This window comes from Bactrocera tryoni, chromosome 5 (genome assembly GCF_016617805.1).
Source record: "Bactrocera tryoni isolate S06 chromosome 5, CSIRO_BtryS06_freeze2, whole genome shotgun sequence".
In the NCBI taxonomy this organism is placed as follows: domain Eukaryota; kingdom Metazoa; phylum Arthropoda; class Insecta; order Diptera; family Tephritidae; genus Bactrocera; species Bactrocera tryoni.
Genome location: NC_052503.1, coordinates 21,075,610 through 21,093,470, shown reverse-complemented (window position 1 = coordinate 21,093,470; position 17,861 = coordinate 21,075,610). Strand labels below are relative to the sequence as shown.

The window sequence follows — 17,861 nt, the reverse complement described above, 5'->3', positions numbered from 1 at the left end:
ACCGTTTATGTATATTGGTCAATGGTCAAGAATTGTGAGATTTCAATAATATGAAATGGAAATGTGTTCTTTAACATAATATGGTTTGGCGCTGACTAAGAATGATATCGGTCAAGAACATGGCCCAAGTCGCTTATACCTCATATTCCGCTTTTTGCTCTTTATTCAATGCTTTATGAAAAGTGTTACAGTGATCGGATTTAGTTCAAATATGCGCCGTTTCGTTCGATAATCTGTTTCCATCTAGACGGCAACTTCATAATACCCCCTCGTAGAAGCCCCTCTCCTTATTTGCGAAGAACTCGGACAGCCACTTTTCACAAGCCTCTTTTGAGTTCAACTTTACATCAACAAGGGCGTTCGCCATGGACAGGAACAGGTAGTAATCACTTGGCGCTATGTCCGGGCTATATGGTGGACGCGATAGAACTTTCCATCCGAGCTCCCTTAGCTTCTGACGAGTCATCAACGAAGTATGTGAACTGGCGTTGTCCTCGTGGAACACTACACCCATCCTATTGGCCAATTTTGGACGCTTCTGGTCGATCGCCTGCTTTAAGCGGTCCAGTTGTTCGCAGTAGATAGTAGAATTAAGCATTTGGCCATATGGGAGCGGCTCATCGTGGATGAGCAAAACCTTCCTGGCCGTCAATCTCGGCTTGACCACTGTTTGGGACGATTCACCCGCCTTCGACTACGACCCAAACATCAAACTTTTTTACCAGCCTTCTGCAGATGATTTAAATTGGTTTGGTGACTAACTCCCATCTTCTGGGCGATGTCACGAGATGCCACATGCCGGTCTAACTCGATGTTTTCCATGATTTGATCGGTATTCGTCGTCACAGATATTCCGACGGCTGGCTTATGCATGGTGTCGATAGAGTACCATCCACCAAAACACCATTAATCTCACGGAACGTTTCTCTAGCGGATTTCTTATTTTGAAACGTAAACAAAATTAGTTTGTATAAAAAACTTTTACTTATTTATTTCCAACACATTTTATATAAACAATGAATTTGAAAATAATTTGTCAACAAATATAAAAAACAAGTATAAAAAATTTTTACAACTTAAAACTAGGAAGTTTATCATTTAAACAGGAAAACAATCAATAAAAATACAAAATATAAAAAACAATAAAACAAACTAAGAATTTCGTGTGAAAAACTACTCCAAGTAAAAACTTATCAGCTAATCCACCCAGGTAAAAAAACAAACAAAGCTAATTGAGAACACTGGGAGCATGAAGGGTCCGAACAGCTGAAAATTGCTACCGACACGCCAATAATCGCTAGCACCAACGCCATCGTTACATCGTCCCATCGTCAAAGCAAGATCATCAAGTTCATCATTTAGCGAAGCTAACGTTTGCAGCGACACATTTATTCGATGGCCTCGATTATTTCATACTCATCATCCAGCGAATGGTCATAGTCGATGTTGTATTTGTTTTTGATCTTACTCTTGTAGTCTTTAAGTTCATCGTTATCCAGATTATTGGCATTGGTTGATGTGCTTTTATTTCTACTCTGCTTACTCTGTGCATTATTGTTGTGGCTGTGGCTATTGCTGTTGTTGCTATGATTTCGACTATTCAAGCTGCGATCGTTGGTGCCACCAATTTGATTTGATATGCTATAGCCAATGTTATTCTTATTCTTATTGCTACTACTGCTATTGCTCTTATATTGATAATTATGGTTGTTGTTGTTGTTGTTATTGCTGTTACTATATTTATTACCACCATCCGAGTAAGTATTGCCATTATTTTGTGAGTATTTGATGTTGCCTCTAAAACTACTTTTTGGTAAATTATGAGTGGTCAGCAAAGAATTCTGCTGTGATTGTTGCTGATGTTGTGATTGTGGTTGGCGCTGTTGCTGTTGTTGTTTATTGAACCGCAATTGTTTTTGCCCATATTCTGATATGGTTAGCTCACTCAAGCCATTAATTTCACGCGCATCATAATAGGCATCTTCCATTTCAAATTCTTTTGGTTTTCTTTGTCTTTGTTTTTGTTGTTGTTGTTGTTGTGCATACTGCAGTTGCTGCTGTCGTTGATGTTGTTTCGCTTGCTGCTGCTGCTGCTGTGTCTGATATTGATAATTTTGCTTTGGCTGGCTCAATAAACTGGTTTGATTTATGGCTTGAGTGGCCTTATATCAGAGGTTCTGTTCGGGATTTGGTTCGGTGGTACGGTATAGTTCATCGTTGTTTTTGTACAATTGTTCTGCCACTGGGCAATTGACATTCGTCCACCAATCACATACACGTACAGCTTGATTGAAAACAGTACCGTTGGGGCATATGAATGAGTATTGATGACCCGAATGCAGGCACCAATGCCAGACCTAAATGATTGAATGCAAGAAAAGTTAAAATTATTCGAGTACTAGGAAATAAATAATTCGTTGGCATTTACTGGTAGTGGCAGTCAATACCATAAACTTTAGTAAAATAAATTAGTCTATCAGTTTGTATCCATAATGAAATGAAATGTTTGAACCCTTTAAAAAGATAAGCTACCATTATTAGCATGTTGTCGTTATTTGTATAACCTAATGACTTGTCTTTGAGATTTTCAATAAAATTTTGATGATTTGTCATTATTTTTTAAAAATGTCGAAGTACATTACTCAGATAAAAATGTCCCTATAAACAACCATCATAAATTACTAGTGAAGGTGTATAAAATCAGATATGATGATGTTTTGGGTATGAGACGCGTTCTTGCTCGACAAGGTCTCTTTGGACATGCTTGATCGTGTGAATTCCGATCTCACATTCATGGAGAGCATTATAACTGTCGTTGAGACATGGGTTTATGAGTTTGACAAACAAACAAATCAACAATCAACGGAGTGGGGGGAAAACACAAGCCGAAATCAAAAAAACACGCCAAAGTGGCTCAAAATTGAATATGATGTTCATTGTTTTTTTCGATATACGCAGTTTGGTACCATCACGAATTTGTTCCAGGGGCACAGATAGTCAATAAGGAGTTCTATTTGGCTGTATTGAGGCGTTTTCGCGAGAATATCCATCGAAAACGGCCCTAATTGTGGTAGAACAATTCATGGATTTTACACAATGACAATGTACCATCGCATCGAGTCATGATTGTGAACGAATTTAAAGCCGAAACGGAATGAAAACCATCGATCAACCACCGTATTTACCAGATTTGGCTCAGAGGGATTTTTCCTTGTTCCCCAACTTGAAATCGCCGCTCCGTGGAATTTGTTTTCTGTCGATCGCAGAGATAAAACAAAATTCGCTGAATGAGCTGAAGACCATTCCAAAAAGTGCTTATGAAAAGTGTTTCGAGGACTGGAAAAATCGTTGGCATAAGTGTATTACATCTTTCGGGAAGATATTTTGAATAAATATTGATGAATAATTAAATATTTAGCGGTTTATTTCCATTTTCCGGGTACTCTATTATCACTATGTATATGACAAACGATCGAGTATGAAATATAATCGAAAATATCGATAATTATATTAAACAGATCGAACTAGTTTCAAATTCTTTCTTTAAGGCTTAATTTCGTTATTAAAAGGCTTTAGCAATCAACATTGCAGCACAGAATACAATTTTCGTTCGAGACAGATGGGAGATGTAGTATACATATATTAATATTCAATAGAAATTTTCTAGAAATTTACCTGACAACGCGTCTCCGTATCAGCGTAATAACCTGGCAGCCGATTTCTGCATTTGAATGAAAGTCCTTTGGGCACCGATTCATAGGCAGGATAATCAACGCCTGCTGTGTAGCCGTCAACTTGCTGCAAAAAGAAAAATTAGATATGGATGATAATTTTACAAAACAAAAACACACGAACATTGCATAATTTTTTTTTTTTGAAGTTTTATTAAGCCTGCATTTTGTGATATACGAGTACCACATATGAAGTGTAAGTGAGCAAAGAGTGGAAATAATAAAATTGCTTAACATCATTAAAAATGACCTTCAACAGACAAATTTTTGCATGTACGCAACAACACAAAATCTGCGTGGAAGCCTAAAATATCGGTATGTAACCACATGTGTGTGTATATCTGCTTATCTGCATATTCACAAGCCCAATAGAACGCTTCCAACGTGATGGATTCGTCGGCGCTAATATTTGACTTTGCATGACAAAAACTGGGCAACAAAAACAATGTGCTTTACGCCATGCAATATCAATATCACAGATAAAATAAGCAAATGTTTAGGTGTACAAAATTGTATATGTATATAAATGCATGTATGCACATAGGCCTGACACCTAGTATACATATATACTAGGTACCTAGTATTATAGTTAGTACTGTAAATTAGAATTTCAAATTGGATGCGAAGAACAAAAGATAAAAGATTTATTCATTTATGTGTGTATGTATATGAAACTTAAAATATTCGTATGCATACATAAATACATATATGCAACTTAATATTAGTAAAACCAAAGCATATGCATGCAAATAATTTATGTTAGCCAACACTAACGGAGAACTATTCCATTTTGGACTATTCCATTTGGGCATAGTAGTAGTCTTTATTTTTTCACACCATTTTTTTCGCGAATTCATGTTGACTTCTAGTTGAGCTCGACTAAAGGTTATCCCCATGAAGTATAAAACCGAGTCCAAATGACTATCAGATTTTGAATAGAAACTATTTCACTTCCGATATTTAACATGCGTACCGTACGATGGGTATATGTGCTATTCTCACTCATGAAAATAATAACTTATTAGAGGGTGAGGCCACGCCCATATTTTCAAAAATTTTAACCCACAGGTGCTCTTTGGAATTTTCTATTTTTATTTAGGTGCTTAGTTATGACACTTTATAGGTTTTCGGCGGAATGCTGCTTGGATCCCCTTTCATCGGCCTTTTCAGGCAAGGAAACAAAAAAACGTTCGATGGGCCACATCTGGGCTGTTTTTTTCTTTTTTTAGAGAGGGGGAAGCATCAAAAGCCGGAGTGCGGAACTTTAATCCACTAAACCTAACCTACTCTCAACTCCAGACTCTCCCATGGAACCACCTGATTAAGTATTACTTCGTGGGAGTGATAAGACATTTAAGTCTTTTCTATTGCACGGACTGACGGACGCCTACTCTGGTCTATATGTCTCAGTTTTGTCATGATTGAGGCTGCCGCTTCGCTGACAGCTCTCCAGTTCTCAGTGGACTGACACATGAGTGTCGTCAAATTTTCTACCGTAAAACTACCACCAAGTGTAGTTTTAAGTTTTTCTCTTGCACTTATAAAGCGCGGGCAATAAAAGAAAACATGCTCAGAGTCTTCACAGCGCTCTGAACACGACGGACAATTCGGTCTAATGTCGTGCTGGAAGCTGTATAGATAGCTTCTAAAGCATACATGTCCACTTAATATTTGGGTTAGGTGGAAATCCAGGTATCCATGTCGTCTGTCGATCCAGGAATGGATATCCGGTATGAGTCTGTAGGTCCACCGTCCTTTGAGTGAGGTTTGCCACTGCTGCTGCCATATAGTTAAGCTTTTCACTCTCTCTCTTCTTTTGGCTTCTGTAGTTGGCTCTGATAATTTGTACACTCGCTCGTATTCATCACCCTGGATGTCAATGGGCATCATACTGGCTATTATTTCAGCAGCATCGCTTGAAATTGTTCGGAAAGCACTGATAACTCTTAGTGGCGACAGCCTGTGTACTGTGTTTATTTGTCTGGCATATACTTTGATGCCTAGCGCCTGGATCCATATTGGAACCGCATATAACACAACCGATCATTTGGGCTGTAGGGCGGCTGCGGAAACGTTGAGATGCCGGCCTTGGTTGGTGTGGTAGCTGTTCACAAAAAAGGCGGTTTGAGCCGGGGCGTTGTCGTGGTGCAACTTCCAATGGGCTGTAATGTCTTGTCGGTCCCGATTGACACTTCGTTTGAGTCTCTTGAGAACTTCCACGTAAAACTTGGCGTTGACGCTTTGTCCAAGAGGAACAAATTCATGGTGGACGACGCCTTTGCTGTCAAAAGAGATAATGAGCATCGTTTTCACTTTGGATTTACTCCCAGCACGGTCTTCATCAGGGACCTCTTCCCGGCCCTCCAAAAAGGCCTGGTGCCGCCGAAACACACCACTTCTTGCTAAAGCAACATGTTGATAAGCCTGCTAGATCATATCAAACGTCTCTGGCGCAGATTTACCGAGTTTCACAGAGAATTTAATCGCATACCTCTGCTATAACGAACGCTGCATTTATGGCTTGCACCACTCACAGAGTGATTGGAGACAACTGACCAGCCGCTCGTTTGTTAGCTATGAACGCCCTCTACCGAACACAGTCGCGGCGGAAGAAAATCAGTCCTATTACTTTCCGGACAACCCCTGTATTTCTTCTAATTTTGACGTGATTAGTACGACCATCAGGTGAACAAAACTATTATACTCTGTAGCAACATGTTGCAAAACTATAAAAATTATTTAAAATTGTAATTTTTTATACCTCTTAGATGAGGTTCTCCCTTTTATCTAATTCAGTGGTTTAACTTTATTATTGCATGCCAAGTAAAATTTAAAAAGAGAGTATATCTCAAAGTTAGCGAAAAAAGAAGTCGACAATCGAAGATGACTTTCGATTTTTTAGGTCGGTAGTGCATAGCGGAGTATTTCAAAGCTTAATTACACAATATATTTACAAAAGTTATTTCAAGTCCATACCAAACCACCAAAAGCTGCAAGCTACGTTTTGATCTTCTTTCTGCACTAGTCGTTACACATCTAGCTCATTTACTACATGAGTTCCCAATGGTAATTGTAATATCCGAACTATGCAACTGGAGCTGTCAATCACGTGCGTATGAAACCATGAAAAGCATACAATTACAAGTGACAACAAAAAACCAACAATTTCAGTGTATGTACATATGTGTCATTCATAGATGCGCAAAAGTTTTTGACATATCATGGGATGTGCATGCTTAAGGAATTAAATTTAGGTATAATAAATATATTTTTTAAGTCAGTGTTGATTTCCAGAAAATTATATAAGAGAGTGTCCTATCCCGGGTTTGTACTCAATATATAGCACAATTGTCGAAAAGCAAAATATTTTAACATTTGTATAATTTGGCTGAAAAGATTAATGGCTTTTGGTTTTGGTGATTTTTTGTTTAACTTACTATAAGTCAGTCTCTCTCCTCTTCACAAATCTTCAGTTATTATCCTCCGAAACTCTTCTCTTACATTAAATAACTGTACAGTTGTTCATTATTTTGTCCAACGATTTATTACCATGGAAAAAAATTGAACAACGAGTTTGTTGAAATTTTGTGTTTCCAATGGAATCACGGCTACTGTCGAAAATGTTACAGCAGAGGAGTCTACTTTATCAAGAGCTCAATTATTTAAGTGGCACAAAGTATTCAGTGAGGATCATGAAGTCATCAAAAATTTGATTCATGTGAGTTGTTCATCCACCATTGTAACTGACGATAACATCGAAAAGTTAAAGAAACAGTGCTTCAGAGTAATTCAAGATGATCTTGACAACTCTTATGTATCGACTCGACACATTTTCATTAATGTTTTGGGTATGTAGCATATTGACTTGCTAACTCGTGCCAAAAGACCTGAATCTTTTGAAAAACCGGTGTTGAGTGAGATCGCAAAAGAGATGCTTGACAACTTCCTAATGAATCTACATTCATGAAACGCCTTATTATTGGTGACGAGACGAGGGTTTGCAAATATAACATTGAGACTGGCCAAAAATTTAGTAAATAACACGCAAAAAATGACCCAAAACCGAAACAACCAAGATTCTCTGAAAGCACAGGAGTCCCCATTAGGATGCTTAAGTTGGCTCAATGCAGCCTAGCTTGAAAGCTGGTTAAAATATGTATTATATATACATAAATTTGTAAAACAGCAGATTAATGACATTAAATAAGAAACTGAAAATAGTCTTAAGAATATAATGACGAAAATATTTTGGAGCTAAATAATATATCGAGCGTTATGCGGTACAAATAGGACGAAATCTAGCTCTAAAGGGAAGTTGATGTAATAGAGATGATGAACATTGGGAAACCCATGCATTGTCCATACTTCGATCTCGACAGAAGCATGGTAAAGAAAATCAAACCAGGATGGAACGAACTACCTGGGTGCAAAACTTCAAAAGTCATGTGCAAAACCGGAAGTACACAAAATTCCTATCGGCATTCATTAGAAGAGACTGCAGGAACATTATGGTAATACTAACTGGTGACTGTTTGGTGACATATATAGTAAGCGCGTCGTCAAATTAAAAAGAATACGACAGCCAACAGAACCATATTCTTTATTAGATAAATTAGGTATTTTAACTACATTTTCCAAAAAATAACTATTATTCGTGTCAATCTAATGAACACATGATCCAATGCAATTCAAGTTGCAATTTGCATAAAAAGTATGTTTTAACCGTCAAACGGAAACAACTTGCATACAAAATTTTTGCTAATAATTTAAGCGATAGATATATTGTACTTAAGAAATGGATTTTGCTAAAGTTGTAAATGAAACGAATTACAGTTAATTACAGGCAATTGCCTCACTCTACGTAATTTCACAGTCTGGCCCGACAAAATTGCATCAAGGCTAATTGAGTAATGAATGAAAGAGTCGGTGTATAAGCACTTGGCTGCAAAATTACCCGCAACAACGCGCCACTAACAACAACAGCGATGTTACGCCCATTTCGACCACTCGACGCATTCAATGTTGCAAGTGCAACGACAATGTGGACGGCGCAATAAAAACAAACACCCCCACTGTCGCAGAACAGCAAAGCAGAAGACACACTCGAAAGCCATAAAAACATGCTATTGTATGAAAAGTATTAGCAAATAGCTTGCAACATTTCAAAATCACTTGCATCTTCTCTTCGCTTGCAATATTGCACGAATGCAGCTTATTTCCTTTTGTAATTGTTGCTGGTGGCTGGTGGCTGGTGTGATTGTTGTTGACGCTCTTTATACAACTTTTTTTCGCTTGCCGCTTGTGAGTGATTTCAGTTTCTTCGTGATGTTGCGGTTACTTTACGGTTGTTTTTTTTTTCTCTTTTATAATTTTCTTTAATTTTTTTCGTGTCTTTTTCCTTGCTCTTGTTATTGTTGCGGCCGTTGCGGCTGTTCATATTCATTAAAGCTATTAGTGTTGCAGTAGTGATGGTCGCAACTGTGCGTGGGAGTTCAGCAGGCGATGATTATCACTCAAACAAGAGACAAAAGAGACAAATTTGTGCAATCACTTAAGACATGTGTACACATATGAGAGTGTGGCCTATGCGCATAGAGGTGAGACCAGGTGGTAAAATGCTGTAGTCAAGCATATTTTGGATTAGTAGGGGAATTGATTCGATTATGTTCCTCTCAGAAAACAAAATATTTGTTAGAAATGTGACATGACTAAATCGACTCCTCTCGACACTCTGATTATTTATAGGTACTATATAATTTTTATAGGTGTCCAAAACTGCTAATAATTGTTTTTAGATCTAGCTATATATGTAAGTAATTGCTATAAAAATGCATCTGTAAAGAATATCATAGCTTCGATGCAGCCATAATTAGCATTTTTCTTGCAAATACCCACTTCTGAATACCACATTACTATACTAATAATTTTAGCTGAAATATCTCCATAATAACTAGAAGCATCACTAAAGCAAATTATATATTCCAAAACTAGTATTAGTCAGTAAGTAACCAGTTATACAAACTAACTGTCCATGTCGCCATAAACAGTTTTTAGCCAACACCGGCCGAGGTGTTTATGTGCGCCAAACAAAGGCGGACTAACTGTGTTTACCGTATTAAGTTATCAATGTTGACAGTTTTGGCGTAATTGTTGCATTCATGCATTTTCCCAGGCGAAAAGCACATGTACAAAGCGGGCTACATGCTAATACTGTGTGTGGGCTAATTTCAAGCAAATGTAAGCAAAAGAGTTTGGTTGAAAGGGAATGTGGTCACATACATACATACATGTTTCGCAGTTTCGTGAATTTCGTGTGGTATTTTTAGATTTCTTATAATATTCATATCATATTTTTGTGAATAATAATATGGAAGTTATGACAGACGAGACTGTGTGAATAGAATATCCCTTTAGGCAAAATATAAAAAAATAAATATGTAATTTAGTAATTTAGTCAAAGTGATGACAAAGGAACTTTTTCGAAAGTTATCGATAATGATTTTCATATACTTGTATAAAGGATTTTTAAGTAATATTGATATTCCATTATTCCAGCAAATAATAGGAGAAATGGTTTTTGATATGTGATACAGGCAAATGAATTTCTTGTGTTTTAGGAGAGCTCTATGTTTTATAGAATATAAAGGCTGAAGTCGTGGCTATAGCAGAGTTTATACCATCTGAACAAATTTAGCTCGGACCGAATCTGTTAAGTTGGTACAACATCTTTTTTTGTTCGTGTGTGGCAAAATTTGATCTCCTTATATCACTTAGTACGAATCCAGCAGCTTTTTGTTTTTGACTGAAAATTTTGCCTTTGGCCATTTTTATTTTGGAAAAAACTGAAAAACTGCTACAGAAATCATTGAAAATGTCACCGAAATGTTTTGGGCACTCTACTTTATTACAATCACAAGTATTTGGGGGGCACACATTATTCAGAGGAGGTCGTGAAGTCATCGAAAACTTGCTTCATGCAAAACGTTTATCTATGTTGGCAGCCGAGAGAATACGGAAGATCTCAACATCTCTTATGAATCGATTCAACACATTTGGGTTAAAAGACCAAACGACCTGAATCTTTTGCAAAACAGACGTCGATCAAGAGAGACGCTTGACAACAACGTAGCTGAAGACCTTATACACATCAAAAGCCTCATTACTGGTGAGAAGACTTTTATGTACAAATATGACGTCAACGTCGACGTCAAAAATAACCAGAAAACCAAAATTTGCTAAAGACAATGGTAGTCTTCAACAGAAGTTTAATACGGTTAAGTGCTGCCATGCTTGTAATGGCTTAGGAGCCTATTTGAAGACGTTATAAAAATGTGTATTCCAATACATGAAAATGTAGTTTTTTTTTGCTTGTCAGTCAGCGTTCAGTCAAATTTGATCAGATGCTTGGTGCCAAGATTTAACCATTTTTAAAACCTTCCAACGTTGAATTTAAATAGATTATTTTAAGATACGAGTGGTACTTTGAAGGGAACGAAACTATCTTAGTCTACAATGACAGGCCCAAATAGCACAGCGCATAGCTGCCGAATAGTTTTGTAACTACAAGCTGGAGTTATGCTACCTACCAGGTATATGTAGCATCTTCATTATATGTTTTCTCTCCCATAGAACATAAATGGTAATAAAAGAGCTGACAAGGTAACTAAGGCCACAGGATATCTTGATATGAGTAGCAACTAGAGGAGTGAGCATAAAACACTTCGATCCGATTACCTTGCATATTTGACCCAATTTGAGCTATCCAATATGGTTAATTTTTAAGCGTACTAAACCGGCAAAAACAACAATGATAATAAGTAATCATTTATCTGGAGAACACTCTAACCCATTTAGCATCCAACGATATCCCTTGCTTTGGTAGTGTCCACATAAAGTTTAACCAAGTTTATGCCAAAAAGCCAAACCAAATCTTTGCTTCCCGAGCTTTATGAATAAGTCTATATAATTTTTATTTTTAAAACATACATATTTAGCTATTCTGATTTGTAGTTACTTGCATCGTACATTTTTCCCTTTCATAAAGTTTATTTTGGGCTTTAAGCTGATAACCGATAAATCAGTTATCGACGTCAAGTGTCAAATTGCATAAGTTATTATTAAATGAAAATAATAAATGAAAATAAAATTGTTAAATAATCTATTGAATGGCCTTCAACAAACCGCCGCCAAACACAATAACAACAAAAAATCGTACAGTAAAAAGGCAAAATACAAGTGCTCATCATTTGATATGCTACTCATACTTGGTTGGTTGTTGCTTTCATACCGAGGGAAATGATCGGAACACAATGGCATTAAATTGAAATCGTGAATGTTGGTCGTTCATTCGATCAATTGCGCCAAATTGGAGCTGCACGGATGAATAGCAGAGTAACCGAGAGTGAATCTTTGCAATCAACTTTAAGAGGTGATTGGCAAATAGAAACAGGCGCACAACTCAGCAGACAGACGGCTGGCGGGTTGAGCCGCACTGATGTATGTCATATATATATGTGCATATGCATATATATATATATATATATATATATATACGTAAGTGTATGTTACAAAGGGACTCATCGGCGCATCAGTTGATGGTACTAAGCGAATGAAGATAGACTTATTTGTAGATGTGTTCGTGTTTGGTGATTGTGATGCGCTGATCTGTTGCACTGACGTTGCGATGGATGCGCAAACTCACTTTCACACGAATGCAAGCAAGCCACAAATGGCTACAACAAAAACAAAAAAAAACGTGTGGGATGGCGAGGGCAGTTGCGATTTAATAATCAACAGTATATACATATATGTATGTCTATTAGTAAGTGTATGTATCAACTATTCACATGGGTATATTTTCGGTGTATTTTGTTTATAATTCACTTACCCCACTGACACAAATCGCAGTACAAAGTAATCCAAAAATAATAACAACCATTGAAATTGCAACGGTTTGCAGCTGAAACGGTGTTGTTCCCAAATGAAGATGCAACCGATGTGAATAATTCGAATTTTGTTTTTGTTGATGTTGATGTTGCTGTTGTTGATCTTCTTCTTCTTGTTTACATAGCTGTTTTTGAGTCATCTTTGTTGCCATTGTTGATTTTGTTTTTATAGCCATTGGTAGTAGTTATGTGGTAATATGTATGTGTGTTCGTGTGTATCCCAGCTACGGAGCGTGGAGCGTATACGTAATTTATTTTGAATGGTATTCACTTATCTACAACGACCAGAACAAGGAAAATGAGAAAAATAGTAAAGAAGTAAAACGAAAACATTTTATTTATGCATGCAGATTACAAATATGCTTCAATAAAGGATTTCAATTGAGTTTTGAAAAAGCGTGAAACATTGTGATTAAAATAGTAGGAGTTTAAAATTTATCATATCATAGCAGAATCATCATATAGAATTATATATCTTACAAATATAAAAACGTATTGTTGTTATCATTAATTTTTAGTTTTCTCTTACATTGACTTTTTGTTTTTATATGTAACATTATTTCAATAATTTTTAATATTCACCTTTCAATGACTGTACATATATGTAAACTAATCTAGAAAATTACTCAAAAAAATAATTTTATTTTAGTTATTTTGTATATAACATAAGTACGGAAGAGCTATTTTCGTGTAGAACCGTACAATTTACGCCCTTGCAACTTGCAAGCATCAAACTCGGCTAAATAGTTACCTTCAGGTGTCGGCAAAACTTCGTATTGAAAAATGTAGCGAAAGAATTCAACATTCAATATTTGAAGATATCGTGAAGGAATTCCAATCAAAGATGGTATTTTATTAAGTTTTATTATAGATCGTAGACTTAATTAGTTTTATAACTATATTTTATTTGCCGTCAGCGAAAATTCCATTAAAATCAACTGCAAATCTGACATAAACTTTAGCCGAAGAGGCGAAATTTAATATTTTGAGTTGGTGTGCAAACCGCAAAACAGGAGATTGCATTTGATGATATTAGGGATATCAGATTATGACCAAGGGTTAGACCAACTCCAAACATGTTCAGCAGTAAAACATTAATACAATAAAGTTTTTTAGAAGAACGGAAATTTTATACCAATATTATATATTTTTGGCATTAAAACTAAAGTACAACCAATATTATACATTGAGTTAATTCTGCTAAGATATCTTGCATATTGACGGTATAAGATATATATAAATATATATAGAAAATAGTGTAGTATTGACCGGATTTTATTTATTTTTGATATTACTACATATTATAAAACCAAACTGATGTCCTCTAAGTTTCAACAATATATTGTATAAGTAGTAAAGTCATTCGGATGTTTGAAAATCCTGATATTACTTGTATGCAGCTAGGGCAAGTTCTCACTCGATTTTATTCATTTTAGGCACAAAACTGTACAGTTAAGAGAAAAACATGATCATTCAATTTAATTAAGATAACTCAGATATGGGCCGATATTTTAGGTATAAAGTCAACTTGAAGTTTGGAAATATTATTTTTAGTGATCTCACACCTTGACCTATATTTTCGGTTAAAAGTCTCAGGTCATACCCGTCCGAAGAACAACAAAGCGGCGGGGGCCACTATTCAAATACGGTAGAAATGAACCGTTAAGGAGCATGTCTCAGCTTATTTGTAGAATTTGGTCGGACGAAAGCATGCCCGACGATTGGAATTTACGTGTTCTCTGCCCAATCCACAAAAGTTCCCGTGAAAAGAATCGATGCGCACCACCTCTTCGTCGATTTCAAAGCTGCTTTGATAGCACGAAAAGAAGCTGCCTTTATATAATGGTATTGATATCATTGGCCTCAACAACAGCGCCGTGAGTTCTGCTTTCTCCAGAATGAAGCAAATGGGTCTGGTAGTGAACGATGCAAGACGAAATATCTCCTGCCATCAAACAGCGACTTGGTTTTCACGTCACTGTTGTCAGTTACAACTTCGAAGTCGTAGATAATTTCGTCCGTCATGGAACCAGTATTAACAGCAACAACAATGTCAGTCCCGAATTCCAACGTAGAATAGCACATGCTACGTCGGACTGAGTAAGCAATTGAGAAGTAAAGTCCTCTCTCGACGAACTAAAACCAATCTCTATAAGTCACTCATTATTCCCGTCCTGCTATATGGAGCAAAGGTATGGACAACATCTGATTAGTCGACGTTACGAGTTTTCGAAAGAAAGATTCTGCGGAATATTTATGGTCCTTTGACCATAAATGAGCTATATGAGATGTACGACGACATTGACATATTTCAGCGGATTAAGAGACAGTGACTAAGCTGGCTAGGTTATGTCGTCCGAATGGATGAAAACACTACAGCTCTGAGAGTATTCCCCACTTAGGTGTAGAAGGACCTGATTACACTTGGAATCTCCAATTAGCGCCAAACAGCTAGAAGAAAGAACGACTGGGGTGAGACTGCAAACTCGGCTATAATCGCGTAAGCGGTGTCTACGCTAGTAAAGAAGAAGAGTCAGCCATACGCGCTGGGGTTCATATTTCCGTATCTGGGAGCTTTAATAGATATAGCCGAATTTCGACATATTTTAGATCTTAAAAGCAATATCCGTGCAAAGTTTTTTCCTTATATATACTAATTGGTGCTTGATTTATTTAAAGGAAAGTAAAAAATCAGATGGAATTTAAATTTGTTATATATAGAAAGTAGGAGTGGGTGTATTTCGATTTCACCCATTTTCGCACTGTAATATGGGAATACCAAACATATTTGCAATTGATCTAGTTTAAGAGGATTAGACCAGGTTATCATTCGATTTTAGATATTTTCACACTGTCGTAAATGGTGTCGAAAGGGTTTATCCTGTGCAAATTTGGAAGATATAGCTTAATAGATTGGAAGATATGTATATACATTAAACTCATTAGGGGCAGAGCCACGCTCACTTTTCCAAAATTTTTGGTACTACAGGTGGTAGTCCCTAATACGGTGCCAAGAAACATGTGCACCAAGTTTTTTCAAAATTTTTCACTTATGTACAGCTTGCACACACGGACCGACGGACGGGCAAACCGACGTCCGGATTTCAACTCATCACGTCAACCTGATGAATTATATGTGAATAATAATACTTATATCCATCTCGATTCGTTTTAGGTGAGGCAAACAACCGTTTGGTAAATAAAACTTTTATACTCTGTAGTAACATGTTTCGTGAATATAAAAATGGTTGAATTACCGTTTCCTTGCTTACTTAAGGTACTTCCGCATGTATCTGTTTTCGTGTGAATATCTCAGGTTTACGTACTTTTCGGTAATTGGCAACTTTATTTCTAATATATCTTTAAGTTAAAAAGCGATAATGTGGTGCAAAGCTTTCTAAATTGCCTTGCATTTGAATAGAATTTCGGTCAGATTTAATTTTTTCCAAAGGACACCTTAAATTAGAAGGATTCCGCTATTTTTCTACAGTTACTTGTAGTTTTATATACTTCTTTGCTTTTTAAATTTGGACCCTCATACATGTTCTCAAAACATAAAGTCTATAGATAGCATACAAACACATATTCCTGGTTATATAATATGAATGCATGTTTATATCGTCACCTAAAATGCAAAATAAAGTAACACCACTCTTCATAAGTTCACAAGTTAAGGAAAAACGATATAATAGAAACCGCTCACATTGAAACAAAATGTATATTTTGGTTATAAAATGGTTATAAAGTGGTTATATATTGGTTATATCTGAAACTGAAACTGAAAATTTTATGCTACATACATATGTATACATAATATGATGTAGTGAATCGTAAGCAATGAAAAACTCAATTTCTAATTTTCTGATTATAAGTTGTTTTGCATTTTAGGTGACGATATAGAATGTATTAACTTTTATTAACTTTTTTTTATTAACATTTATCACTTCAGTATATGTATATGTATATTAATTGAAAGTATCACACTTTTAAATCCACAGTCCTGCAAACAATCAAATGCAGCAAAAGGGAACAGAAAAAATTGAAGTTGTTCTAAGATCTAACTAAAATATCTATATAAATAAAAAAAAAATATTTCCATTACTCGCAGAACCAAAAATCAAACTTGATTGTTCCTCAAAAAATTGTCTTTTACTTTTTTGCTATTAAAAAATCAACGTCTTCTCAACAATTGTGCTCCTCAAACACGTTCTAATCAACCGGAATTAATATTAGATAAGCAACAGCCATTTGTGGGGAACAATATAGCAAGGTACTATATTTATTAAAATTCTTAACACAGTTTTGTACGTTCTTGATGCGTTTATGTTTCGATATTAATTAAGAATATTCTTTAATAATATAACACATATTAATTTTAAACAAAAATGTTAAATATTTCACAGTTTTTCTTTAATTTAAAAGAAATCGGTATTATTTTTTATTATTCTAAATACTTTTTATGTTTTTAGAATCACTTAAATGAGAATAGTTTTATCTTTACGCACTTTCCAATTAACACGCCTACACTTGTTATTAACGCGACTATGTCAAAAGGGGGAGAATATGCGAATGCGCGTTTACACGTGCGACTCTGCCGCTAGTCGAGATGCGAAAGTTAAAAAAATCGTGCAAACAATTTTATTTTATACCTCGACCAAGTGTTCAAGCATTGCCGCGCCAAACGTACGTACAGCACCGAAGCGATGCGCTTTGAGCGATGAGTGCGCAAAATCCAAAATCCAAAAGGCATCATCGTCATCATCATCAGCAGCAGCAGCAACAAGCTGAACAACAAATACAAAAGCACAGCAACAGCTGAAGCGCAACTAACAAGAGCCACAAAAGCAGAAGCTGCAAAATCAAAATCAAATTCAAATATAAAAAAACAAAAAACCATTCAAAGCCAAAACTAAACGTGCCTGAAGAAGCATTCACTAAAATCCGCTTTACGTTGCAGCCGCTGCGAATACTCTGCAACACAGTAGCAAGTACATTGGTGTCCATACACACACGCAAATACACTCAGCAATAGCAGAGTAAACAAATGAAAAGCCACGAGCAATAACAAAAACATATGCAACTCATTTGAAATTAGCTCAGAATCCGCAATAGCCGCGCTCACTCACGTGGGACCTCAAACGGTGGCACTCACCAAATGCAGCGCATTCAATGGGCGCTAAAGTGC

General features: G+C 36.2%; 2 protein-coding genes across 2 annotated transcripts; both read right to left on the bottom strand.

Annotated features, from left to right (window-relative positions):
• Positions 1-1,114: 1,114 nt before the first annotated feature.
• On the bottom strand, positions 1,115-2,162 carry LOC120777908 (ras-related protein RabX-like). The gene has a single exon (XM_040109489.1). The coding sequence runs from the start codon at positions 1,986-1,988 to the stop codon at positions 1,389-1,391; it is 600 nt and encodes a 199-aa protein (XP_039965423.1). The 5' UTR covers positions 1,989-2,162; the 3' UTR covers positions 1,115-1,388.
• LOC120777909 lies at positions 2,073-12,909 on the bottom strand. Its single transcript, XM_040109490.1, has 3 exons — positions 12,619-12,909; positions 3,676-3,798; positions 2,073-2,357 (listed from the first exon to the last, which is right to left on the bottom strand). Exons 1-3 carry the CDS (start codon positions 12,850-12,852, stop codon positions 2,169-2,171), a joined length of 546 nt encoding a protein of 181 aa, XP_039965424.1. The 5' UTR covers positions 12,853-12,909; the 3' UTR covers positions 2,073-2,168.
• Positions 12,910-17,861: the final 4,952 nt, after the last annotated feature.